Here is a 25523-nt window from a genome sequence, read left to right as displayed (position 1 = left end):
GATTAGCCTATTGAGCCGCGGCACCGGCCAAAAGTGAGTTTTAATAGAACGTCTCAGATTGGTGGTGGGGAAGTGGGTTTTGCACTGTAGGCAATGCCCAGGTAAGAGCGTCATCAAAGAGTAAAGGGAGAAGTTACGGTCACTTTTATTGAACCTGCTAATAAAAATGGGTTTCTAATAAGAATTCCGGTGGATTATACACATCCGTTAACAACACTGTCATTTCCTCAAATGCTCTTCTCTCTCTGGGGAAGGGAGCCGAGTTTGGGGTTGAGAAGCAGCTGCAGGCTCCTGCGGCCCCAGCTCACGGTGTCCTTAGGTGTGACAAAGGGGAACCCCGGGCTGTGTTCTGCTTTGGTTTCTTACTTGTTAATGAAGCAGCACCAGCTGCTCACTGGTACATGCAGGGGTGGGGGAGCGTTTCTGTCTGTACAATTACTTTATTTCTGAGGACTGAGAAATAATGCGGAATCAACTCCTCCCCACAGCTATCAGATACAGGAAGATCACCTGCAGTTCTCACAGTGTTATCTTTGCGGGATGCCTGCATTTGCTGTCCTTTGGATTCCCTGTTCCTAGATAAGCCGAAAAGCTATATTGTTCACAACAGGCTTCGCCAAATTGCCAACCAGCGGCAGTGGCTAGCTCCCTGGTCCTGAAACGGGGGAGTCTCCAGTTCTATGGGGATTGGTAGAGGAGACTATGAATTCTCCCTGGTAATGGCACCTGGACACACTTGTGGAGGAGGGCCAGAATCCACACACACTTCCTGGTCCCCAGCGTCGGGCCCGTTCTCAGCCTTGCTACCTTGCTTCAGCAGTGGACTCCGAGAGGTGCAAACTGACGACAAAGAGAGAGCGCATCAGCTACATCACCCGGAATGAGGTGGGGAGAGAGGCTTCGTGGTTCTCCTGTGCCGTGAACCTGCCCTGATGTGAGTGGAGGCATGGAGGGTGCTAAATGGACCTGACCCTGTCCTGTTGGCAGGAAGCCATCGCTTACTAATCCCACTTTGCTGTGGGAATGACTGTGGGTTAAGGCCATCACTTGTCATGGTCATGGTTTTATGATTCGCTGAGGAGCTTTTCGAATAGAAAGGGTTAAACTGAGCTGATGCTAGACTCTCTAGTGTACTTCTGCATACCGACTACATGTAATTTGGCTCACTGGGATTGTGCACTGGATTAATTGGCTTTGGCTCTAAATTAAGAGCCGGGGTCAAGGAAACACTCACTCCCCCCGACCCCCCGCACCCTGGTCGTGTTCTTCTCGGTGACTTCATTCAGAGCCACACACTTCCGAGGTGGAAGGGGACTTGGAGACCAAAGCCTTCATTTTCTAAAGTGAGGACATGAGAGTCTCCGTAACTTGCCTGAGCCACTTCCGCGGTACCCGCAGCCTGGTCCTGGTCTCAGCTCCCGCCCAGGCTGCTTGCTGTTTCCCAAGGAAGTGAAGAGCGCGGAACCACGCCGGCTGATGTCGTCGGAAATCCTGCCAGCTGCTACTTATCCGTGTTGGCAAAGGACCTCTCTCAAAACATACACGCGAGTATTGGAGGGAGAGTTAACTCCCTGCTTGCCGAGGCTTCGAGGCTTAGTGTGGGTTAGTGTAGTAAGACCAGCTTTCCATTAGCAGTGGCTGCCGTGAGCCTGCCACGTGAGTGACGGCGGTGGGGAGGGTAACCGTGGTGGTACTCGCTGCAGAGCGCAGGGAAGGGAGGCTTGAGGGTGTGTCAAACGTCGGTACTTGCAGTCCAACTGGGGTTAGACCGGTGGTGCCATCTGGCCGTGGGAAGGGTAGCCCGTTTGTTTCCCATTGGCCAAATGCTGGGGAGAGGGAAGTTGTCCATTAATTTTGTGGTTGGAGTTCATTTAACTTCCTGCCCTTACCCTCCACTAGTGGGATGTAACTGTTCTTTTTTTTTTTTTTTTTAAGATTTATTTATTCATTTGAAAGGCAGAGTTACAGAGAGGCAGAGGCAGAGTGGTAGAGAGAGAGGTCTTCCATCCATTGGTTCGCTCCCCAGATGGCGGCAACCGCCGGAGCTGTGCCAATCCAAAGCCAGGAGCCAGGAGCTTCTTCTTGGTCTCCCACATGGGTTCAAGGGCCCAAGGACTTGGGCCATCTTCTACTGATTTCCCAGGCCACAGCAGAGAGCTGGATCGGAAGTGGAGCAACTGGGACTCAAACCAGCGCTCATATGGGATGCCAGCAATGCAGCACTGCAGGTGGTGGCTTTACCCACTGCGCCATAGCATGGGTCCCAAGGGATGTAATTGTTCTTAAACCTTCCCAGTGTTTTCAAGTTGCTGAGCTAGAGCTAAAAAATAGAGTTGTACTTGAACAGTGCATTAAAAACTGTAGCACACCTACTCAAGATACGGAAGGAAAATACAATCCTGGTAGAGACCTTACTGTCTGTGCTCAGTAATTATCGCCTATAGTAGGGTACTGGAACGCAAGTTTTGTTTTGCGTGTTCACACAGCCGCAGGGAGCCATCTGCTGCAGTGAATTTAGGAGTCAAATTGTGTGTCCTCTTGGGACCAACTGGGAAAAAAAAATCAGTGTAAATAGACTGACAACACACTGCACCCACTTTGATGAATCTCATCATGTTTGGAGGAGTCTGAATTCACAGGCATCTTATTTTAGGTCTGCAAAGCTCATTATGAGTTTTAATGCTGCTGTTTCCGGAGAAAATGCATTAGGATAACTAAGTCATGACAGTTCCTTGTGATGTGCCCTGTGAACTTGGAATTGAAGGTCCGCATTTTACAGCAGGACGTCGATCTGTGGTTATATAATACAGCCACAGGGTTTACCAAGCACTGGATGGAGATAACAAAATGTAAAAAAAAAAAAAAAATACACTGAGTAAATAGCTTTTTGTTTCTGGTGCTTTTTAACACTTAGAATTTAGTTTTGCTGGAGTATTGTTTTGAGCTGGAAAGGACTGGGTCCCAGGAGGACTTTTGCTACTGTCATTAAGGCAGTGACAGATGAAGTAAAATGAGGCCATGGGAGACCTAAGAGGGTGACACAGGAGCCACACACAGCTGAGCCTAGGCACCGATGTCCACACCCAGCGCACCTTCCCTCGGGCCACTGAGGTGAACGAGGGTTGGCGGGCTCCGTGGGCATTCCTTCAGCCTGTGCTCGCCCAGAGGGTGAAAGCACAGGAAAGAGCTGTTGTCCCCTCATCGAGGTACCAGCAAGTCAGACAACCCAGCCTTTTAACTACTGAGTAGAGCGTACTCCTAGAACTACCAAGCTTATGCCTGCTGTTTGGATTCACTGGGATGGTGCGCTGCCACATGTTAACTGATTGTTTCCCACAAATGGACGCTTTCCCAGTGGAATCCCTGTACGCCTTTGATAGGCTTTTTATAGACACGGGATAGAAATGATCATAGTAGCGCGGCTTCATTCACAGCCCTTCTGCACACTTTACCTGTGCCCACTCACCTTCTCGGCGGGAGCTTCTGGCAGAGTCGGTGAATTCATTGGGGTCCACAGCATCTATGTGAACTGCTGGAGCCACACGGCTGGAGCAGCAGTAGAGTGGACATCAGCCGAGTTTGATACACAGACCCCTGAGTGCTATGCCGACTGAAATGAAAACACCTTGAGGTCATCATATCTCAGTGTGGAGTTGTTTATTTACTTATCCATGGATACAGGCTTTTATGATTTGACTATCATTTACATGAAAATTGATACCAGTAAAGACAATTGGAGAATATCGACAAACCAATCTTAGTGATAGTAAGGCACAACCTGAAAATGTAATGGATTTGTAGTTTTTTTTTTTTTTTTTAATGGAAAGGGGTTAGATTTCTCTCTGTGAATGACAATAAAGAGTTGGCCATTTAACCGTGTTCCATGCTCCCTGCTTAACTGGTTACCAATGTGACAAAGATGAGAGTGTCGTCACAGCTCCTCTGTCTGCATCCTTTAGGGGAGTGCGTCCCACAGGGAGACTCGAGTCCCTTGGTGGTTCGGGAGTTGGAATAGTGCTTGTGTAACTAGGGCAATACTGGGATGGCTATTCAGAGATCAGTTCACTGAAGAAACATCTCTGCCTATGTGTCTGATGAGAGCACTGCTGGCCATCAAGGACATAAAGAAACGCAGTCCCCAGGGTACCAGGCCATCTACAGGTGCACAGAACTTCCAACTCTAGCATAAGGCAACCGCCTCGGAGAAATGAACCACTGTCTAGAGCCGGCTTACAACGTAGTGGCTCTCCTTCCTTCAAAGTGATGCTGTGGACCGAGGTGGAACTGAGAAGTTGGGCAGACACACACACGTGTCGCATGTGCACACAGCCCTTTCGTTTGGGAACGCTTAATACCTAGTGAGCGCTAGAAATGCTTTCTCCTAAAGAGAAAGACACCTTGGCACGGCGACCACCAGGAAAGAAACGGGCCATGAGAACAGTGGAGACGCAGAAAGAGAGAACCAAGTGGAAACGTGCCAGCAGAACAGCATTGCCTAAACATGCGTGTGTGAAATCTGACCGATTCCTGACTTTGTTAGGTGGAAGACATTTCATCGGGGAAAACCGAGCTCGGCACTCCCACTGTGACACATCAGTCCACCTGGACTCTCCACGCTGTCCTGGGTTTCCCGCTGCATTGCCACCTAGAGGAAAACCTCTTCATTGTGTGTGTGCCATAGCCTACCAGTGATGCTGTGACCGTTTCAGCAGATCTGTCCCCCCCCCCCGGGGCATGGCGGGATCCCAGGATCAAGGGAGCGAAACCTCAGGTGAACGGTGGAAGGAGGAGCCTGCACTTGAGCCTCGCCTGAGGAGCACTGGAGTCTGTGGTCCCCAGAGACCTTTCAGATGGTTGCTCCAGTTCTGTAGGCTCCAGGACTGACGCTGTTGGCAAGGTTCTGGCTTAGGACGAGCCACCGCTTATGTCCACAAACAGAGAGTGTTCTGTGCTGTCTACCTGACCTCAGCACTGCTGCTTAAAAGTTTTGTTGTTTTGAAATGGATTGAGTTTAGTACCATCAGTGGCAAGTTTTAAGATCAGGCCTTACCTGAATTGAGATTCAACCTCACACTGAGCTTTTCACTTTTAGCAGGAGGATTCTCTTAAGGCATGAGGTATATTATTAAGATGCTGGAATCTGGATCTACACTGATGTTTTGTAGCCACAGCACTGGGCATGGAATATACACACCTATATGTTCTGTCTACCACGACCGGGACTATTTACGACGACGTTAGAACCTGCGCCAAGGGCAGCATCTAACCGTCACCAGCAGGGGGCGCTCCGCTGCCTACGGTTTTTCCTTTCCCAAGTAAAGAATGTCTTTCCCCATGCTGAACCATTCGGAATAACTCCTTTATTTCTGTTCCCTCTCCCCTCCAATGGCTCACGTCCGCATCACCCAGGGAAGGAAACATCTAGGACTCCAACTATGGGACACAGAAGAGCTAAGTGGGACTACAGTGAAGCTGAGCACACACAGTTTGGAAGAGGCGGAAGGGAGTGTACAACAACCATGCATGGAAGCCTCAGGCAACCCAATCCGGGGCCTCGTGTTTCTGTTTTCTTCTTCGGAATGGATAGGAGACGGGCCCATGCGCAAAAACCTTTCTTAAGCATTTGGAAAGTACAGCTTTTGATGTGGCACTTCAGAACAAGTTGGCACGAGATGAAAAGTGACGTCCGGTCTTTGGGTGGAGGAGCTGCGCGCCCCCCTCGCCGCTCCACGGGCGTGGGGGCGCCCGAGGGAGGGAGAGCGCGCAGGGGCGCGCGGCGCGCTCAGGGCCCGGGCTGCTTGCCGCTGCCCTTGGTTTTCAGGATGGTGTCCTCGTAATGGCCGGCGCCAGGGGCCGCCGTGGCCTCCAGGGGCAGGCCCTGCTGCTGGTAACCGTAGTTGACGTTCCCACAGGGGAAGTGGCGCAGCCGGAACAGCGGCACCTCCTTCATGCCGGCGGTGAGCGCCGACGGCTCGAGCAGCAGCGAGGCCCCCGCCAGGCGGCCGGGCGCCACCCCGGGCGGGACAGTACAGCCGGCCGCGCGCCCCACGTGCCCCCTGGTGTCGAGGGGCTCCTTCTTGGCCGGGGCATTGTTCTTTCTGGCGGGTTTCTCCGTGAACCACGAGCCGTACGTCGGGTTCCATAGGCTGGTCGGCTTGTTTCTGGACCCCTGGCCCTTGTGCATCTCCGATGGCGGGTTGGACTGCGCAAAGGCCACGTTCACGTGTCCCCCTCCCACGGCGGGGCCTCGGCGGGCGCGCGCGGGGGCCTGGGCGGCGGCTTCGGGCTTCTTCACGGCTTTGCCAGACGAAGCGGCGGGCAGGGCGGCGGGCGCGGCTGCGACGGGCGCCTCCTCCCGCTTGGCCTGCGCTGGAGCCACCAGCAGCGGAGGGACCCCCTCGGGGTCCTTGGGCCGCATGGGCACCTTTTCCTCCTCTTCCACCAGGGGCCCATATTCTATGGGCAGGGCAGTGTTGATGACGTCTGGGTCCTGCGGTGGGAGAAAGGAGTTGATGACAGGTTTGACTCAGAGTTGGATCAAGATGCCTGTCTCACATAATCTCATTTGAATGCATCCTGCAGAGGGCCAACCCAGTGTTCATGAAGACTACATTAACACAGGCCCTGGGGATCAGGAACCCAAAGGGACGGCGTCCCCATGGACAGGACCTCGGAGGAGGGGCCGTGCATGGGCGCGTGCCCAGGGCACTGGCGTCCGGGGCTGGGGTGCACCCAGCTGCCTGGAACAGGGCAGAAGACCGCTGGCTACGTTTTATAGATTAATGGATGAAACAGAAACAATAAAAATCCATTTTTATTCCAGTGTATTCCCCAAATCAATTAAAAGAAATAAAGTCTGTGGGTGTTTGATGTTCAGTGTGGAGGTGGGGTGGGTAGGGGGTGCAGGTGGAGGGGAAGGCAGGCGTGGGCACAGAGCCTTCCTGGCTGCCCTCATGTGCCCCGTGTGTGGGTGGCTTCCACACGTGTGCAGTCCCGTCACACTACACCCCCACACGTGACATAAGGCACAGGGTCGGGCTCTCCTGTTCGGAGGGGAGGGAACTACTGGCGGGCTGGTGCCACCGTGCACTCACTCGCTTTTACACGACCGACTGTGAACAGAGAAGCAGGAGCAGTTACCGCAGATTGAAGGAAAGAAACTTGAATGTGGGAAGTTGAGTTGTATTTTATGCAAACTGGGGAAAGACTCCCATTGCTTGAGTTTAAGAGGAATAGCACACTGGTCCTGTACTCATCAGTAAGAGTTTAATAGGGGCCGGTGCTGTGGCACAGCAGGTAAAAGTCGCCACCTGTGACACCGGCATCCCATGTGGGCACCAGTGCCTGTCCTGCTGCTCCACTTCCGACCCAGCTCCCTGCTAATGGCCTGAGAAAGCGGCAGAGAATGGCCCAGGTCCTTGGGCTCCTGCACCCACGTGGGAGACACGGAGGAAGCTCCTGGCTCCTGGCTTCGGCCTGGCTCAGCCCCTGCTGTTGTGGCCTTCTGGGGAGTAAACTAGCAGATGGAAGACCTCTCTGTCTCTCTTCTCTCTCTGCAACTCTTTAAAAAAATCACATAAACCTTAGAAAAAAAGTAACTGCTTTCTGATACTACTTTTTTTTTTTTTAATAAATATCTTCCCTGTTTATCCGTCATTTCCCACAGTGAGCCATTTAAAACATGGTTATGTAAAACTGTCTGCTCTGGATATTATATTCTGTAGGAAAACCACCCAAAAAAGGCATCTGAGGGGTCTTCAAAAGACTTATGGAAAATTCATATTAAGGACAACTGTATTGCATGGGTTTCAGTTTCAGGCACCAGAGAAAACTTCACTTCCATTTTCCACGAACTTTTGGAAGTTCCCTGTATATCCCGTCCACATGACAACACAGCAACCTAAAATGTCACCAAGCAGGGTTCTCTGAAAGGACCCCAAAATCTCGATAATGAGTCCAGATGGAGCCATGTCCATGGTAACAGGAGTTAAGAGGGAGGGCAGGGAGGTGGTGACTCTGGGAGTGAGAGAGCCTGGCAGAAGCAGAGCGGGGCAGGAGGAGAGACAGCACAGCAGGGAGGACAAATAAAGCCCCCCGAGGGCTGTGGGTGGGGGCCAGCCCTGAAGAGGAGGTGGCCTTGGGGAGCAAGAGGCGGAGGCCTGTCTGGGCAGGAAGTGGGATTCTACACCCGATGCGGTAGGAGGCACAGCCTGCCGCAGGTGACGGAGCAGGGAAAGCCACGTGGCCACGGCAGGGGCTGGCGAGGGGTCCGCCCAGGGGCCTGCAGGGTCGCCGGGCGCTGCCACTCGGTGGCCGCTCTCCGAGCCCTCACTCCTCACCTGTGAGCTGGGAATATTTTATATAGCCCAATGAGGACGAACTGAGTTATATGAAAAGTGATTCATGTTGTGAAAATGCTATGCAAATGCTGCGGGTGACGTTAGTGTTTCTCCAGATTATCTCACTCTGTGGTCCCTCAATGCCTCTGCCGTATACGCTTGGGCATGCACCTTATCCTGTATACTGTTAACTAGTTATAAACTACGGGAGCCGCTGTGCTCCATCCCGCTCCGAAGCTCCACTTCTGTTTAATCAGGCACCCAGGAGAGACTGCGTCAACAGCTGTGAACTGAACTGACGCCCAGCTGTCCTGCGTGGCCACGAGTCACAAGCTGGTGAAGAAGGTAGAAGTTTACCAGTATGGATTTTATGAATGGGTAAACCAGGACGCCACCATTTCATTGTATACACAGTGACAAGTTCATGTATCTTATTCTCCGACCAGTTTAACTTTGTTTCATGGTCTGGTTTTTGCCACCTTGAAGACTTTTCCAGACAGAATGAGTACATGTCAAGGGGAGACAATGTTTATACCTGGGTGCAATATTCAATCCTCTCCAATATTATGGCGAAGTTGGGCCTGTCTTCTGGTTGATGTTGCCAGCACTGAGTCATTATCCGGTATCTAAAAGAGTAAGCACATGGATTAAAATCAGAAGTACACAGGTGAATAATCCATATCTCCCCAGCATTCCACATGGGCCCCGGGGTGGCACCCATCTGTGTGGGCCATTAGGCATCCTGGTTGGCAGATGCTGCCCCCTGTTGATGGAGCTGGGAATAGCGCTCCAAGGACTGAAGGTATTGTGAGAGGCTTACAAAAGCTCACTGACATCCTGGTGTTCATGTTAAATATTGCTCTCCTCGATCCATTCCCAAATTAAAGCCACTGCTGCCAGTGTATACACTTATTATACCTCCCATCTGCCTTGCTGGAGAGAAGGGAGTGAGCTGCCAGACCACACAGCAGAAAACTCAGGGAATGGACACATATAAGGGAGACTCAGGCATCTGGCATCTGGTAGCGGGGGCAGTCGGGAACACCAGCTCCCAGGAGGGGCTTGAAGATTATGGACTGGTGAGAACCCAACTTTGAGCCAGGCAGTGGGTCCTTTTCTGGGGCGGGGCGACTAGCCCACCTATGCAAATGACAGACCACACCCTGTCTCGGGGGGGGGGGGGGGGTACTGGCTGAGGGCAGCCATCTGCCCCTGCATTGCCAAGAGCACTCGTGGCTCCAGACACTTTATGACAAGAGACTCTGCGGGTGGTAACTAGTGGCCATGATCCTGAACGCGTCATACACAGGCCCCGGGCAGTTCTTGGGCGGGTCCATCCGGCCTCCGCTGGTGACGAACTCCAGGACCTCCTGGTTGCTTTTGCTGGGGTACGGCATGTATCCGAGAGAGAATATTTCCCAGAGCAGCACTCCGAAGGACCTGCGCACAGAAGACACGGATTGGGGTGGGGACACACACGTGCGTGCACACACACGCAATTTTCATCCCCCCCCATACCTTTTTCCATAAGAGAGAGCTCTTAACACGCAGAGCAAGAATGAGAAAGTACTGATGTGGTACCCATGAGGAGATAACCACAGTTAGCGTGTTAGTTTTTGTTTCAGGCAAGTTTCTGAGCTTAATTTTTACCATAATCAAATGTGTAGTCACTAGGTGGTTTTGAATCTGGAATTTTTTGACACATTCCATTATGGAGTAAAACTTCCCATTTAACACGTGTTATGAGGAGAATTTGAATTGGCTACAAACCATTCCATGGAGCAGTTGTGTGATAATTTGCCTTATCATTTCCATGTATTTTCAATTTTCCAAATATTTCAAGTACTATGATGAACATTTTTTGTGCATTTTTTTCAAAGGAAGATTTCCTTTAGCTAGGTTCTCTGGATTACTAGATTAGGATAATCCAGTAAAATCTAGGATAGTTTTAGTAGTATAACTAGATCAAAAGAATATGGACATTGAGGGGGGGTGGCGTTGTTGCATAGCGAGTAAAGCCACTACTTGCAGTGCTGGCATCCCATATGGACGTCGGTTCGAGTCTTGGCTGCTCCACTTCTGATCCAGCTCTCTGCTACGGCCTGGGAAAGCAGTGAAAGATGGCCCAAGTCCTTGGGCTCCTGTACTCATGTGGGAGACCTGGAAGAAGCTCCTGGCTCCTGGTTTCAGATCAGCAAAGCTCCAGCCATTGCAACCATCTGGGGAGTGAACCAGCAGATGGAAGACCTCTCTCTCTCTCTCTCTCCCTCTCCCTCTCCCCCTCTGTAACTCTGGCTTTCAAATAAATAAGCCTTTAAATGAACAGAATATGGACACTGAAAAATTCTTGGTATATATTATTGGTTTGATTTCCAAATATATCACTCTGTTAATCAGGCAGCATGTGCAAGAGTAGACACACTCTCTCTTTTTTTAAAAATAATTAAAACTTTTGCTGATTTTAAAACAAAAAATGGTGGAGTACTTATGTTTGTTGAGTTGATAATTAACAAGGTTGAATGTTTTCCTGTTTTTTAGTGCACTTCATTTAAAAACTATTATTTATTTAAGAGGGAGGGAGGGAGGGAGGAAGAGACACACACACACAGAGAGAGAGAGAGGGAGAGAGAGAGAGGAGAGAGAGAGAGAGGAGAGAGAGAGGAAGCCTCCATACACTGGTTCACTGCCCAGATGCCTGGAGTGCCTGTGGCTGCACCAGGCTGAAGCCAGGAGCGGGAGCTGGGAATTCAGTCCAGGTCTCTTGTGTGGGTGGCAGGAACCCAGTTGCTTGCGCTATCATCATTGCCCCCAGGATCCACACTGGCAGGAAACTGGAGCCAGAGCCAGCGCGGCGTCTCAATTCCAGCTGCTCTGATACTGCATGGGGACCTCCTAACCACCAGGCCCAATCTGCCTGCGCCCCTTCAGTTCTTTTCTTCCTATAAACTGCCTGTTCACATCTCTTATTATTTTTAAAATTTTATATAAAGGAAACAAATTTCACGTATGCATTTTTTAATGATTTATTTATTTATTTGAAAGTCAGAGTTAACACAGAGAGAGAGGAAAGGCAGAGAGAGAAAGAGGTCTTCCATCCACTGGCTCACTCCCCAGTTGCCCAGTTGGCCACAACGGCCAGAACTGCGCGGATCCGAAGCCAGGAGCCAGGAGCTTCTTCCCGGTCTCCCATGCGGGTGCAGGAGCCCAAGGACTTGAGTGAGGCGGGAAGTATGGTGCTCTTAAAACTACATATGTAGGCCGGCGCCGCGGCTCACTAGGCTAATCCTCCGCCTAGCGGCGCTGGCACACCGGATTCTAGTCCCGGTCAGGGCGCCGGATTCTGTCCCGGTTGCCCCTCTTCCAGGCCAGCCCTCTGCTGTGGCCAGGGAGTGCAGTGGAGGATGGCCCAGGTGCTTGGGCCCTGCACCCCATGGGAGACCAGGAAAAGCACCTGGCTCCTGGCTCCTGCCATCGGATCAGCGCGGTGTGCCGGCCGCAACGCGCCGGCCGCGGCGGCCATTGGAGGGTGAACCAACGGCAAAAAGGAAGACCTTTCTCTCTGTCTCTCTCTCTCACTGTCCACTCTGCCTGTCAAAAAAAAAAAAAAAAAAAAAAAACAAAACTACATATGTAGCCAGCGCCGCGGCTCACTAGGCTAATCCTCCACCTAGCGGCGCCGGCACACCAGGTTCTAGTCCCGGTCGGGGCGCCGGATTCTGTCCCGGTTGCCCCTCTTCCAGGCCAGCTCTCTGCTGTGGCCCGGGAAGGCAGTGGAGGATGGCCCAAGTACTTGGGCCCTGCACCCCGTGGGAGACCAGGAGAAGCACCTGGCTCCTGCCATCGGATCAGCGCGGTGCATCAGCCGCGGTGGCCATTGGAGGGTGAACCAACGGCAAAGGAAGACCTTTCTCTCTGTCTCTCTCACTGTCCACTCTGCCTGTCAAAAAAAACAAAAACAAAAACAAACAAACAAAAAAACAACTGCATACGTGGGGCCAGCGCTGTGGTGCAGCAGGTTAACGCCCTGGCCTGAAGCACCGCCATCCCATATGGGCACCGGTTCTAGTCCTGGCTGTTCCTCTTCTGATCCAGCTCTCTGCTATGGCCTGGGAAAGCAGTAGAAGATGGTCCAAGTGCTTGGGTCCCTGCACCTGCCAGGGAGACCTGGAAAAGAAGCTCCTGGCTCCTGGCTTCGGATCAGCGCAGCTCCGGCTGTTGCAGCCATCTGGGGAGTGAACCAGCAGATGGAAGACCTCTCTCTCTCTCTCTCTCTGCCTCTCCTCTCTGTGTAGCTCTGACTTTCGAATAATAAATCTTTAAAAAATTTTAAAGTGAAATCTATTTTTTTAAAAATTATGATTTCCTCCATTTATTTTATAGCTATGCCATCTTGCCTTAACCAAAGATTAGACAAATATTTGCTATTTCTTCTAGTTATGTTTTTCTCATCTCTCAAATTCACTTGGAATTTAATTTTGTATATAGTGTGAGGTAAGGATCTAAACTGACTTGATTTTTTGAACAATTCTTCTTGCAACATTATTCATAGAATAGTTTTCCACTTACCTATTGATTTATGATTCAAAATGGGTCTATTTTCTGTCTGCCTCTTAAACTCATACCATTCTGTTTAAAATTTGTCTTAATATCTGGTAGTATATTTTCTCTTATTCTTCTTTTAAAAATAAATTTGATTTCTCACTTTTATTTGCTTTTTAAAATTTTTATTATTTATTTAGAAGACAGAGAACAGGAGAGAGAGAGAGAGAGAGAGAGAGAGAGAGAGAGAGAGAGAAACATCTCCAATTGTTGGTTTACTCCACAAATGTCTGCAATAGCCAGGGCTGGTTCAGGTGGAAGTCAGGGGCCCAGACCTCAGTCTGGGTCCCCCACATGGGTGGCAGGGACCCAAGTACTCGAGTCATCACCTTCTGTCTCCCAAGGTGTGCCTTAGCAGGAAGCTGGATCAGAAGCAGAGCTGGGACCCAAACCCAGGTTCCTTGTGACATGTGGACGTCCCAAGCGGCAGCTTAACCTGCCATTCAGTTTGCTGTAACTGAACTTCAGGATGATTTTCATCATGTACCCAAACAATCTCCCTTGGCATGTGAAGGAAACCTGAATGCTGAACCCTTAGTGTACTGGTTCGTTTTTCACCAGAGGCGACCGTCTTTGTTTTGGTGCCTGGCTGTGGTTGTCCCATGTTGGCAGAAGCCACGACACAACTCGCAGAGGACTTGCAGCTTCCCCATCTTCTAGAACACGAGGACTTTCATGCTGAGCATCTTGTGAGGGGAACTGGGCACAGGCATTTTCCATACTTCTCAGTGACGAGGCTGAAGACATGGCGATTACCTAACTAACCCAACACAGGCCGGAACACAGCCGATTTTGCTACCTATAAATTGCCTGGCACATACCGTCCCTGTCTTTGGAGAGAATCCAGGTGTTACTACCTTGCTTCATTTAATCAGAACTGCCCCCTCCCCAACTTAAAAAAAAAAAAAAAACGATTTATTTTATTTATTTGAAAGGCAAGTTAACAGAGAGGGAGGGCCAGCAGAAAGCCATCCTCCTCTTCTGGCTTACTAACCCCGTGACCACAACAGCCAGGCTGAAGCCAGGAGCCTAGAACTCCATCTGGATTTCTCACGTGGGCGGCAAGGGCCCATGTATTTGGGCTATCATCCACTGCTCTCCCAGGGGCATGAGCTGGAAGCTGGATTGGAAGCCCAATCCCAGAGCAGCTGGGACTCAAACCAGGATTCCCAGGGGTGCTGGCATCACAAGCAGCAGCTTAACCTGCTGTGCCACACAGCACCAGCCCCTCCCTTTGTTTTTGAGGAAATAAAATAGATGCATGAGCTCTACCGCCACGCCTCCCTCCTCTTCTCCTCTCCATTGAAATTAGAATATGTTTTTGTTCGTGTGTTTTCACATTTTAAGATAATACATGAAAGCATAAAAAGCAATAATGAATCTATATATACTTATTTTTGATAATGTAAAATTATACATAAATGATACCATACTCCTTTCTGTAACTTGCTTTTTTCCCACTTAAATTTTTTTAGATTTATTTTATTTTATTTGAAAGTCAGAGTTAGAGAGGCAGAGGCAGAAAGAGAGAAAGAGAGAGAGAGAGAGAAAGTCTTCCATCCACGGTTTACTCCACAAATGGCCTCAATGGCCAGACATGAGCTGATCTGAAGCCACGAGCCAGAAGCTTCCTCCAAGTCTTCCATGTAGATGCAGGAGCCCAAGGGCTTGGACCATCCTCTACTGCTTTCCCAGGCCAAAGCAAAGAGCTGGATCGGAAGAGTAGCAGCTAGGACTTGAATGGGCACTCCATGGGATGCCAGCACTGCAGTTGGCAGCTTTACCCACTATGCCACAGCACCTGCCCCTTAATATTTTTTTTTGAGATTTATCCAAGTTGATACATGTAGGCCTAGTGTATTTTTACACTGTTTGTTTCCTATGCTAAAACTAAATCAAAGTATGTTTTCTCATCCCTTACTTGCAGGATAGGCTGGTTTCGCTTTTTCTCGACTGTAAGGTGTTGCCGATGAACATCCTTGCCCACCTGGGTCTGCATCAGCCTCTCTCTAGTGTAGATCCTTCAAAGCAGAGCTGATGGCTCCAGGTGTGTTTAGAACAATGACGCCATTGTTCCACTGCTCCCCGCCTGCTGGGTTAGGGTGCTGGCGCAGCCCTGAGCCATCTGGAGGGCGGATTACAGCAAACCACTGTGGTGTCTGTTCAGGCCCGAGGTGGGGCTGAGAACTGCAGAGTGGCTGCAGCTGCTGCCCACAGATCACACTTATGATCCACTGGGCTGGATTAAGCCACGTCTCATTGGCTCGCCAGCAACAGTGGCTCTTGCTCACATGGATGGGGCCCAGAAAGAGGCTCCAGCAGGTGGCTGTGCTGCTCAGGACGCAATCCTCAGGCTTTCTGCTTAGAGCACAGGCACCTGTCATCTCCTTGTGTCTCCTGTGTTGCTGTTAACACATTCCAGGGCTGGCGCTGTGGCGTAGTGGGTAAAGCCTGCAGTTCCGGCATCCCCTATGGGTGCCGGTTCAAGTCCTGGCTGCTCCACTTCCAATCCAGCTCTCAGCTAATGTGCCTGCCTGGGAAAGCAGAAGATGGTCCAAGTCCTTGGGCCCCTGCACCCACATGGGAGATCTGAGGAGGCTCCTGGCACCTGGCTTCAGATCAGCTCAGCTCCTGCTGTTGCGGCCATTTGGGGAGTGAACCAGTGGGTAGAAGACTCTCTCTCTGCCTCTCTCTAACTCTGCCTTTCAAATGAATAAATCTTTTTAAAAAATAACATATTCCGTGTGGTCTGGATTCCCTGTCTTTTCTCTCTGACCACTTTTGGAGATTGATTATTTTATTTTCTTACTATTTATTATTTGCGTTTCCTCCTTGGAAGCTTGAGGAACGTTGCCAGTGGTGTGAAATTTCCTGGTGATGTGCTCCTGCGTGGCTCTTTTTGTCCTTGGTGCTTGGCACTTGGAGGCTTTCATCCTGCAGATTTATGTCCTGTTCTGGGAAATCCTGAAATTTTCAGACTTGCATCCTCTTCATCTCCTCTCTTCTTTCCTCCAAGGACTCGTATTTTGTCACCTAATTAGATCTATTGGTCTAATCACCTTAATTTTCCCACCTTTCCCATATAGCCCATCTCCTTAGAGTTGCTTTATGTTCTTGAAGATTTATTTACCCCTATACTCAAGCCTTTCTATTCCTTTTACATTTCTGTCATCACATATAACAAAAAAAAAATTGGAGGAACTGGGCAGGAGGAGTTCCCGTACACCCCACACTCGGTTCCTGCTATTTTTAGCATCACATTGCTATGGTGCATTTGCTACAATTAATGCCCCAACACTAGGCATTATTAGCTAGAAAGCCATTCTTTACTCAGACATCCTTAGTTTTTACTGATTTTTCTTTTCTATTCCATAATCCCATTAGAATCTCCCAACGTACTGACTTGTCCTGTTTCCTGAGACTCCTCCTGTCTGTGACAACTGCTCAGACTTCTCCCGTTTTTGATGACCCTGGCGGGTGTGAGGAGGGCCGGTCAGGGATTTTACAGAATATTCCTGGGTTGGGATGTGTCCATTCCTCTCATGGTTAGGTTGGGGTTGTGGAGCTCTGGGAGGCAAAGTGCTCTTTAATCACAGCATCGAAAGGGTGCAGGCTGTCAGCCTGAGTTGACCTTGGTCCCCTGGCTGAGGTCTTGCTTGTCAGCTTTCTCCATTGTCAAGTTTCTCTTTCCTCGTCTCCCCATGTTTGGCTCTTTGGAAGGGAGTTGCCACATGAGCCCACGTGTGCTTTGGGGGTTACGCTCTGTCTCCTTGAGGGCTGCTATCATATTTTTATTTCTGTGAGCCTTTTTTTTCCCAGCTAAAAGCCTTTTGTTTAAATAACCCATTGTTCTTCATTATGGTTGCAATAGATTTTCTTACCTTTCTGGGGATAGTCTAGTCTTTAATTTTTCTTTTAATTTTTATTGGCTTACTTTTATTTGAAAGGAAGAAAGATGAAAGAGAGAGAGAGAGGCTGCGAATTTCATCTGCTGGTTCACTTCCCAAAGCCCACAAAAGCTAGTGCTGGGCCGGGTCAGAGCCAGGAGGCTGGACTCAGCCTGGGTCTCACGCGGGTGATGGGGATCCGAGCACTTGAGCCCTCACCTGTCGCCTTCCATGCTGCACATTAGCAGGAAGCCAGGTCAGACAGGGGGAGCCGGGACTCAACCCACAATCAGTGCTGTGCCAAACACCTGCTCCGTTATCACAGTTAGAAAAAAGTTTTCATAAGCGATCCACATTTTTCTTCTTCCAAGTTCTTTTCCGTATGTTTGTTTTCTTCAGCTCAGAATCTCTTCTCAAATGTGTGTTGCTTCTTGGTGGTTTGTTCACACATTAGGACTGGGACATGAAAAAGCCACAGGAAGCTCAGCGTAAGTGAGCTTTGCTGGCTGGTGGTCAGCTAACCTGATTGTTTCATTGCACGCATTTTCCATGGCTGCTGTGACAAATTACCACACACCTGGGGGCTTAAAAGATTCTGGAGGTGAGAGTTTTTTTCCTTGCTGCTTCCAGCTTCTAGTGGCTGCTGGAATCCCTTGGCTGGTGGCTGTATCGCTCCGATCTCTGCCTCCTCTTCATGGGAAATCTCCTGCTCCCTCCCCCTTGCAGGCACACGTGTGATGGCATTCAAGGCCCACCCAGAGAATCCAGGATGGCCCCCTACCTTCACATCCTCAACTTAACTACACCTGCAAAGACCTTTTTACTTTTTTCTTATAAGATAACACTTATCAGCTTCTGGGTTTAGATCTAGTAGTTTTATTTTGGGGGGGAGGCATTATCTAGCCCATATCCTGGGAAATCCCACATGTTCTGTTTTATTCTTCATTGATCAGTTCCTCCAGGAGAGGGATTCTCAAATCTCTTGCCTGACTGCCAGGGTTCTTGGTGCTGGAGGGACAGGGGGACCATGCAGTCTTTTTTTTTTTTTTTTAAGATTTATTTTATTTATTTGAAAGACAAGAGTTACAGAGAGAAGTAGAGCCAGAGAGAGAGAGAGGTCTTCCATCTGCTGGTTCACTCTCCAAATGACCACAATGGTCAGAGCTGAGCTGATCCAAAGCCAGGGGCTAGGAGCTTCTTCTGGGTCTCCCATGTGGGTACAGGGGCCCAAGGACTGGCACCATCTTCTACTGCTTTCCCAGGCCACAGCAGAGAGGTAGATTGGAAGTGGAGCAGCCAGGACTTGAACTGGCGTCCCCATGGGATGCTGGGACTGCAAGCCAGGGCTCTAACCCGGTGCACCACAGTGCTGATCCCCCATACAGTCTTAAGGAGGTAGGCTTTAAAAAATAACCCCTGCTTGTAGCACAGCAGCTCACGCTTGGTGGGGTCTCTGTCCCCAAGACCAGAGTGGCTTTAGTTGGGTGTCTTTAGAGAGGAGACCCCGGTCTAGACCCCGGCGGAGAGACAGCCGACAGTTCCGTGGGGCCAGGCCCAGGGTGGGACTACTCTGTGACTTCCTGAGATCTTCAGCTGAGCCCAGCTGGCTGCACCGATGACGCCTGCACCTCCTGGGCCTTGGGCTCTCAGGCAGAGGGAACAGCCTGCTCCTGGGCCTCGGCTGTTGATGCAGACAGCAACCTTCTCTCCCCCTAAGGGGCCACTTAGCCACACACCTTCTCATCTCCCAGACTTTGCCAGTGCTGTCTCTTTGTCCTTGTGGAGTTGAATGCAATGAAGGATGCCTATATTGACATGTGTGCACGCGTGTGTGCGTGCATGTAAGGGAGCATACATTCAATCTGCTGTTTAAAATGACACGTGCTGATACGTGCCTCTCAGTGTGTGGTCCCCCACACAGCAATGTCAGCATTACTGGGGAACCTTGCAGAAATGCGACTTCTCGGCTGGACCCTGGGGCCTCTGGATCATGGACCCTCGGGCGGGGTCTGACGATCTGTGTTTTAAGAAGCCTTGCTGACCATTCCGCTGCTCGCCAACGCTTGAGAACCGCCATGGGGAGGGATCTGATTCTTCGCGTCTCCCTCCCTCCCAGCCCAGGCTCTCCCTGCAGCGAGTGTGGGTCACCTGGCTCAGAAGCAGTCAAGTCCACAGAGCTGCCTGAGGAGGGCAGCAGAGGGCCTTACCACGTGTCTGTTTTGGAGGTAAATATTCCCTCCATGAAGGCCTCCGGGGGCATCCACTTAACTGGCAGCATTGCACAGCCTCCCTTCCTGTAGTAGCTCGCTCTGTGGGGAAGAAGAGGAAACCAAGCTTGGACCTGGGGGTGGCACGAAGCAGAAGCCCGTGGGACACTTGTGAAAGCAGCGACAGCAAAGTCTTCCATGAAAGGGCAGACGGGTCCCCCGTGGCTCAGGAGGCAAGCGGGGCGGGGGGAGGACAGATCCTGTGGTTAAGAACTTCGGTGTAATTTAATGGGAGACAACACAGCCCGCTGGAGGCATGAAGAGAAAGATCTGTGCGATGACTAAGACACCCGCCAGCAGAGGCTCAGATCTCCCAGCTGGGGTTTGCTTCATTGTAACTCCCCATGAATAACATCACTCCAGCCTTCTGCGTACAGTGTTGCCGGGGACCTGCAGGGACACAAGATCCACAATGGGGACATGGAGAGCCGGGCTCATGTCTTAGTCACTTTGGAGCCTCTGTGGCGCTCGTGTGGTCTTCAGTTCCATGCAGGCACTCAGCAAATCATCCAGACAGCTGTGGGAAGCTGCCTCCCCTGACACACAGTGAACTGCATTAGTGACGGTGCTGATAGAAACTCATAAATGAACTCAGCTGCCTTTTAAGGGAACGCCATGCCTCGCCCCGTATTCTCCCGTCTGGATGTGTTACCGGAGTCAGCTCCCCGCCAGCCACCTACATTAACTAATTACTTCAATAAATAGGTACTGAGTATTTAGTATGGATCAGGTACTCTGCCATGTGCCGAGGACATAAATAAGTCAGGGTCTCCGTCTCCCAGGATGCAGTTCGGTGGAGGAAACACACCTGCGGTTGGAGCACAGATGAGCACTGGCAATAGCATGGGACTGTACACAGCTCAGTAATGCATAGAAAGAACTGACTCCCTCCATGCGAGGCAGGGCTGGGAGGCGGGGGAAACTCCACAGAGGGGCATGATGGGGCTGAGTGACCAAGGAGCTCTCTCAGAAGACTCCTGCTGAGCCCTGAGGTTGGCTGGGTGTGTGGGGAACAGTGTGGGGCCATAGGTATGCTATGGGGGCTGAAGCCTAGCACTGGGGTGCTGTCAGAGCTGAGGCTAGGCAGGAAGGGGCTCTGTAAGTCATGTTGTGGCTCGTGCACCTTAAATCAGAGGCGGTCTGAGGGATTCTGAGAATGGAGGGTGAGGACGGCTGGGACCTGGGCAGCAGAGGGTCAAGTGCAGCACAAGGAGTTATGGTGACAGCAGCAGCGGTAGACAACTCCAGGAGGCTGGTCCCTAACTCAGTCTTCCAGGTGCTGCTACCCGATGGCAATGTTCCTCTGGAGACTGTCACCAGTTCTGACATAGCCTTCAAGGTGCCTGCATCAATCTCACGGATTCTCCAGAGTTAGAGCTCTCCCTAACCATCTCTCCTCACTCTACCCCTGGGGGCTAGGGAAGGGGTCACTAGGGACCATGCCGAGGAGTGACACGCTCAGCTCACATAGCAGGTCCCTGTTGGAAATACTTAGAAAAAGATGAAATTGGGCACTGGGAAGAGCAGTGTGAGAGAAAGTATAAGGGAAGCTTTTTTTAAAAAAATTAAACTTTTTATTTTAAATATATCCCTAAGAATATGACAGGGAAAAAGAAATGAGGCAGAGCTAAGTACCTACGGGTCCTGAGATGCCCTCGCATGCTTCCTGCTGTGGACAAGGCAGACCCATGAGCTGAGCCCACTGTCCACTCGGTTCTGGGGTGCTCATGCCTCGGCTCATGGAAGCTATGGCCGTCTGCCAAGAATTTCTGCCTATTGAGGACAGGGGTTGAGGAAGTTAACATTTATTTCAAAGCTTTTTCCATTTCAAGGGTCCAAATTATTTAGAGTCTCAGAATATGGCAGGATGAGCGCATTGGAACCAGAAAGACGCCCTAATTAAGAACTTGGTGTCGATTATTGCGGGCAGTGTGATCCTAGAAGTAGACAGACCTTCAGGCAGGGGAACTAATTAAGGCTCCCCATATTCTGAAGTGAACTGAATGGAATTCCAGGTTGAAAGCTGGTAAGGGGCCAGGAGCGATAAGGTTCGTAAGGTTCATGGAGTGGCCACATCCCATTCACTCGAGGGGATGAGGCTGGGAGATGGGCTTCCATGGGCAATAGCAGCCTCACCTGTAGATGTCTCGGGCCATTCCAAAGTCTCCGATCTTGGCCACTCTTCCCGTGCCTGGACAGGTCAAGAGGCAGTTCCTGGCAGCAATGTCCCTAGGGAGAGAAAAAATGAGAGATTGCATTTGCTAATCTTGTCCTGGGAAGAGAAAGGCATAACATCCATCAGTAGGAATTTCACTTCCAATCTGAAGTTCACATAGGTCCCTCTTCTACTTGATATTTCTTCTGTTACATTATACTTTAGTATGAAATAGCTATGCCAATTCTAGACCTCAGACCTATCAGGAAAATGGAAAAGGATTAGGGGAAATGATTGACAATGCTTAATGAGACAGTAATAGTGAAAATGACTATAATAGCAACTAGAATTTATTGGCTTTTTTTTTTTTTTACTATGTACTAAGCATTGTTCTAAGTGCGTCAAATCTAATTCTCACAACAACTCTATAAGAAACAGGGAGCTATTATCATCCTATTTTGTTAAAAAATTAAGGCAAAAGCAGATCTAATACAAGGAAGGGCATAAGAAATATAGTTTGAGTTTTGGCTGTTGTTTTAAAAAATTAGAAATTATTCCAGAAGAGGGGAGGGAGAGAGAGAGAGAGAGAGAGAGAGAGAAAACTCCCTCATCCATTGGTTTATTTCCCAAGGGCCCACAGCAGAGCCAGGGTTGGCCAGGCTGAAGCCAGGAAGCCAGGAGCTGGGAACTCAATGCAGGACTCCTGTGTGGGTGGCAGGGACCCGAATCCTTGAGCCATCACTGCGTCTCCTGGAGTCTTCATTAGCAGGAGCTGGAATTGGGAGTGGAACTGAGACTCCAATGCACGCACTCTGACGTGGGTGTCTTAACCAGCATCTTCACTGCTAGGCCATATGCCCACCCAGCTCCTGCCCTGAATAGACTACTGACTGGTTTCTGCCAGCTGTTTGAAGGAATGTTCTAGAACCATATGGCTTCCATGACAACAAATTGAAGTCGGTTAAGATATTCCCCAATACTTTTAGCTGTCTTTTTTCATTTGTTTGCTTTTTAAGAAATTGCCTTGTTAAACCTTGTGCTATGGTGCATGGCTGAAGAGTCGCTGCTTTCCGGCTATACAGCTGTTTTCTGTGCTGTGAGGCTGCAGGCACCCTGTGCCTGGGAGGCAAGATCTACAGCTTCTCACGACCCCTCCGCTGCTCACCCACTGACATGCATGTGGGGCTGGAGGCCGCGGCGGGAGCCTGGGGCAGGTCTCTAGCCACACTCCAGTCTTGTGCAGAAAAACAAGCACCGAGGGAGCACCGGTGGTGTTTTCACATTTGCAGCTAGTGTCATTAAGGTTCTGAGCCTTGGCTGAGACAGATTTTGCAGAATACACAACTGGCTAATATTAAAAAAATAAAAAAGCACAAGACTGGGGATCGTGGCTTGAAGTTCCAGAACAGCAGGCTCAGATGTGATTAGAGCCACTGACCTGATCCAGAGGTTTAAGTTGAATTTTGAGGGGCAGTGGTGCATAAAATGCTTCAAAGAAAGCACAAAAATGGGGGCTGGTGCTCTGGCGTAGTAGGTCACGCCCCAGTCTGCAGTACCGGCATCCTATACGGGCACCAGTTCAAGTCCTGGCTGCTCCACTTCCTATCTGGCTTCCTGCTAATGTGCCTGGGAGGATGGCCTGGGTCCTTGGGCCCCTGCACCTACGTGGGGGTTCCAGAAAAAGCTCCTGGCTCCTGGCTTTGGATCAGCCCAGCTCTGGCTGTTGTGGCCATCTAGGGAGTGAACCAGGGATGGAAGATCTCTCTATGTCTCTCTCTCTCTGTAACTCTGCCTCTCGCATAAATAAATAAATCTTAAAAAAAACCATAAAATGTATGACATTAAAATGAAGAAAAACAGTTGCATACATAGTCATTAATTCTCAAGAGAAATAGACTGTAGCAGGCCAGGAACAGTATTTATGGCTCCAGAAAGGCCTTTAGGTATGGAGTGGTTGTTGAAAAAAGTCATCCTGAATTTAATGGCAAGAAAGTAAATGTCGTATCACAGAACACACCACGAACTGTGGCGTGTTGCGTAATTCTTGAGGCGGCAGTAAGCCCTGTTCAAAGGAGACAGATGGAATGACAGAGAGTGGGAGCGCATGGCTCTGGTGAGGGGCTGTGTATGGGTGACTGTGGCTCTCCAGGGCCGGGCAGGGCAGGGCCGGGACAGCGGGAGGGGACTAGAGGGGCTTGCACTATGGCCAGCATACTTCCTGATTGCCTTTCTGCATTTTTATTAGGGAGAGCGTGTGGCTTGCTGTGCACTCACAGACTTGCCGTTTCTAACGTCATTTGGCATCTCTCGTTTTCTACTCTGTACTGCTAATTATCATGAACATGCCTTACACTGTTTGAAGACACAGGTTAAAAAATGAGGGTGAGCTCTGCAAGCTATTATTTATTACTAAATTAGAAGCAAATCACTAGGAAGAAGTTTGCAAAGAGCCTAACAAATTTTTTTTTTATTTTTTTATTTTATTTTTTTTTTACTTTTCAGGTTTCGGAATCAAGATGTAAGCTGAGACAGTCACGGATATCCCCAAGGACAGAACAGAATCAAGGGTGGATGTGACGCCTTGTCCAGTACTTAACCACAAATATATAGTGGAAGACACAACGTGTAAAAGTAGAAAAAAATACTCATTATGAAGAAAATTCTGGGAAACGCTAATTTATCTGACATTTATTGTGCCCTCCTTATATGTCAGGGATCGGAAGATACATTAACAGAGTCCTTGTCTTCGAATTACTTATTGCTGAACATGTGGAAGTATGAACTCCTCTAACTTCCCACGCGGGAGTCCCGTGTTCTAGGTGGGAGAACCTTAGTGACCCAGGACTTCAACGTCCAGAACAACTTCTAGGCGCCCAGCACTAGCAGTGCATAGTCTCACCTACCCATTTGACTGATGGGACAAGTGGAGCCCCGGTAGAGTTAAGTGAGGACAAACAAGGTTGCGTTTTCCCGACAGCTGCGGGGAGACCTGGGCCCTTGAGCCACGCAGGGACGCGGACAGAAGGCAGTGGGCAGGGCAGGGCCCCGGGGACTCACCGGTGGATGAAATGGTTTTCCTCTAGATACTGACAGCCGCAGGCAATGTCCCGAGCCACGTGCAGCAGGTCCAGCATGGCCAGGGAGGAGGGCTGATTCTGGGGGAGACAGAAGCCGTCACTGCCAGGAAGCTCTCGGAGGGAGGGCAAAGTGGGAAAGCCTGGCTTCAAGTGCCCGCCCACAAGAGGGCGCTGCTCCTGCAGGGGTCGCAGCCCTGGCTGCAGCCACCTGGAGGCACTGAAAAGACATCACCTGGGCCCCGACCCAGACCAAGGATTGGCTCTCTGGGGGTGGGCACTGCGGCCGTGCACGAGAGCTTCGACTGGAACAAGCAGCCAGGGCTGGAAGGCCTGAATGACAGGATCTAGGACGGGCCAGGGCTCCCTGCCCTGATTTCTTCTGCACCTGCGTCCACTGCAGCCTCCCTGAGCCGCTGACTACCCCCAAGTGATAAGCAAACCATGGGGGAAACCAACCGGGAATATTGTTGCTTCACAAGTCCTCTCTTTAGGGTGGCCCTGTGGCGTAGTGGGCTAAGCCTCTGCCTGCAGTGCTGGCATCCCATATGGGCGCCGGTTCGAGTCCCGGCTGCTCCACTTCCAATCCAGCTCTCTGCTATGGCCTGGGAAAGCAGTAGAGGATGGCCCAAGTGTTTGGGGCCCTGCCCCCATATGGGAGACCCAAAAGAAGCTCCTGGCTCCTGGCCATTGCAGCCATTTGGGAAGTGAATTAGCAGATGGAAGACCTTTCTCTCTGTCTCTCCTTCTCTGTCTGTAACTCTACCCCCCTCTTTAAATGTATGAACGGTTTTGTAAAGATGCACGTTTCTCCAGGAAAATCCAAGCGGAAGGTGAGTGAGAAAGACAGGCTTCTGGAGAGGGCTGGGCAGGGGAGCGACTTGGCTGTCAGAGCGGGTGTTTTTCACGCAGCAGCCATGCCCACCTCTGGGGCACCCATGGCCTGGCTCCTGGGACAGCCTCACTGGGCGCCCAGGTGATGTCTTCCGAAGGCCTCATCCTGTCTCCGGCTCTCCTTTGATCCCTGAATCCCCGTGTGCGGCAGCGCTGGATTCCCCCTGCTGCTCTGTGAGCCCCTGTGTCCCCAGGGCACTTTGGAAACCCTTTCTCAGTAGCTAGAACGGCACTTGTGCACACTCTGGGTGGTCGGGAAGTGCCAGGGGCTGGCTTGCTCACTGGCGCTGTGGACCAGGATTTATCTA

The 25523-nt window shown here is 50.4% G+C and overlaps 2 protein-coding genes across 8 annotated transcripts in view; one reads left to right on the top strand and one right to left on the bottom strand.

Annotated features, from left to right (window-relative positions):
- CLIP4 (CAP-Gly domain containing linker protein family member 4) overlaps nucleotides 1-23984 on the top strand; it is a 114361-nt gene extending 90377 nt beyond the window's left edge. For 4 of the 6 annotated variants that reach the window (XR_007918301.2, XR_011386722.1, XM_051843052.2 and 1 more), the window contains one exon: nucleotides 23750-23984. Coding sequence is in view for 1 of the 6 variants with exons in the window: in XM_051843052.2 (XP_051699012.1) it covers nucleotides 23750-23774 (25 nt within the window). In the remaining 5 variants the exon portion in view is untranslated. Of the gene's footprint in view, nucleotides 1-488; nucleotides 3875-23749 lie in introns of those variants that run through there. The other 2 variants (XR_011386721.1, XM_051843051.2) reach the window with 1 other exon arrangement.
- Nucleotides 1916-25523, bottom strand: part of ALK (ALK receptor tyrosine kinase) — a 775334-nt gene continuing 751726 nt past the window's right edge. For both annotated transcript variants that reach the window (XM_051843042.2, XM_051843043.2), the window contains 6 exons: nucleotides 24305-24402; nucleotides 21229-21321; nucleotides 19033-19134; nucleotides 9645-9779; nucleotides 8875-8965; nucleotides 1916-6490 (listed from right to left, as the gene is read on the bottom strand). In XM_051843042.2, coding sequence (XP_051699002.1) covers nucleotides 5783-6490; nucleotides 8875-8965; nucleotides 9645-9779; nucleotides 19033-19134; nucleotides 21229-21321; nucleotides 24305-24402 — 1227 coding nt within the window. In that variant the 3' untranslated portion in view covers nucleotides 1916-5782. The remainder of the gene's footprint in view (nucleotides 6491-8874; nucleotides 8966-9644; nucleotides 9780-19032; nucleotides 19135-21228; nucleotides 21322-24304; nucleotides 24403-25523) is intronic.

The sequence above is a fragment of the Oryctolagus cuniculus genome, chromosome 2 (assembly GCF_964237555.1).
Source record: "Oryctolagus cuniculus chromosome 2, mOryCun1.1, whole genome shotgun sequence".
In the NCBI taxonomy this organism is placed as follows: Eukaryota; Metazoa; Chordata; class Mammalia; order Lagomorpha; family Leporidae; genus Oryctolagus; species Oryctolagus cuniculus.
The sequence above is the reverse complement of the archived record's forward strand: the minus strand, read 5'-3'. Positions and strand labels throughout refer to the sequence as shown.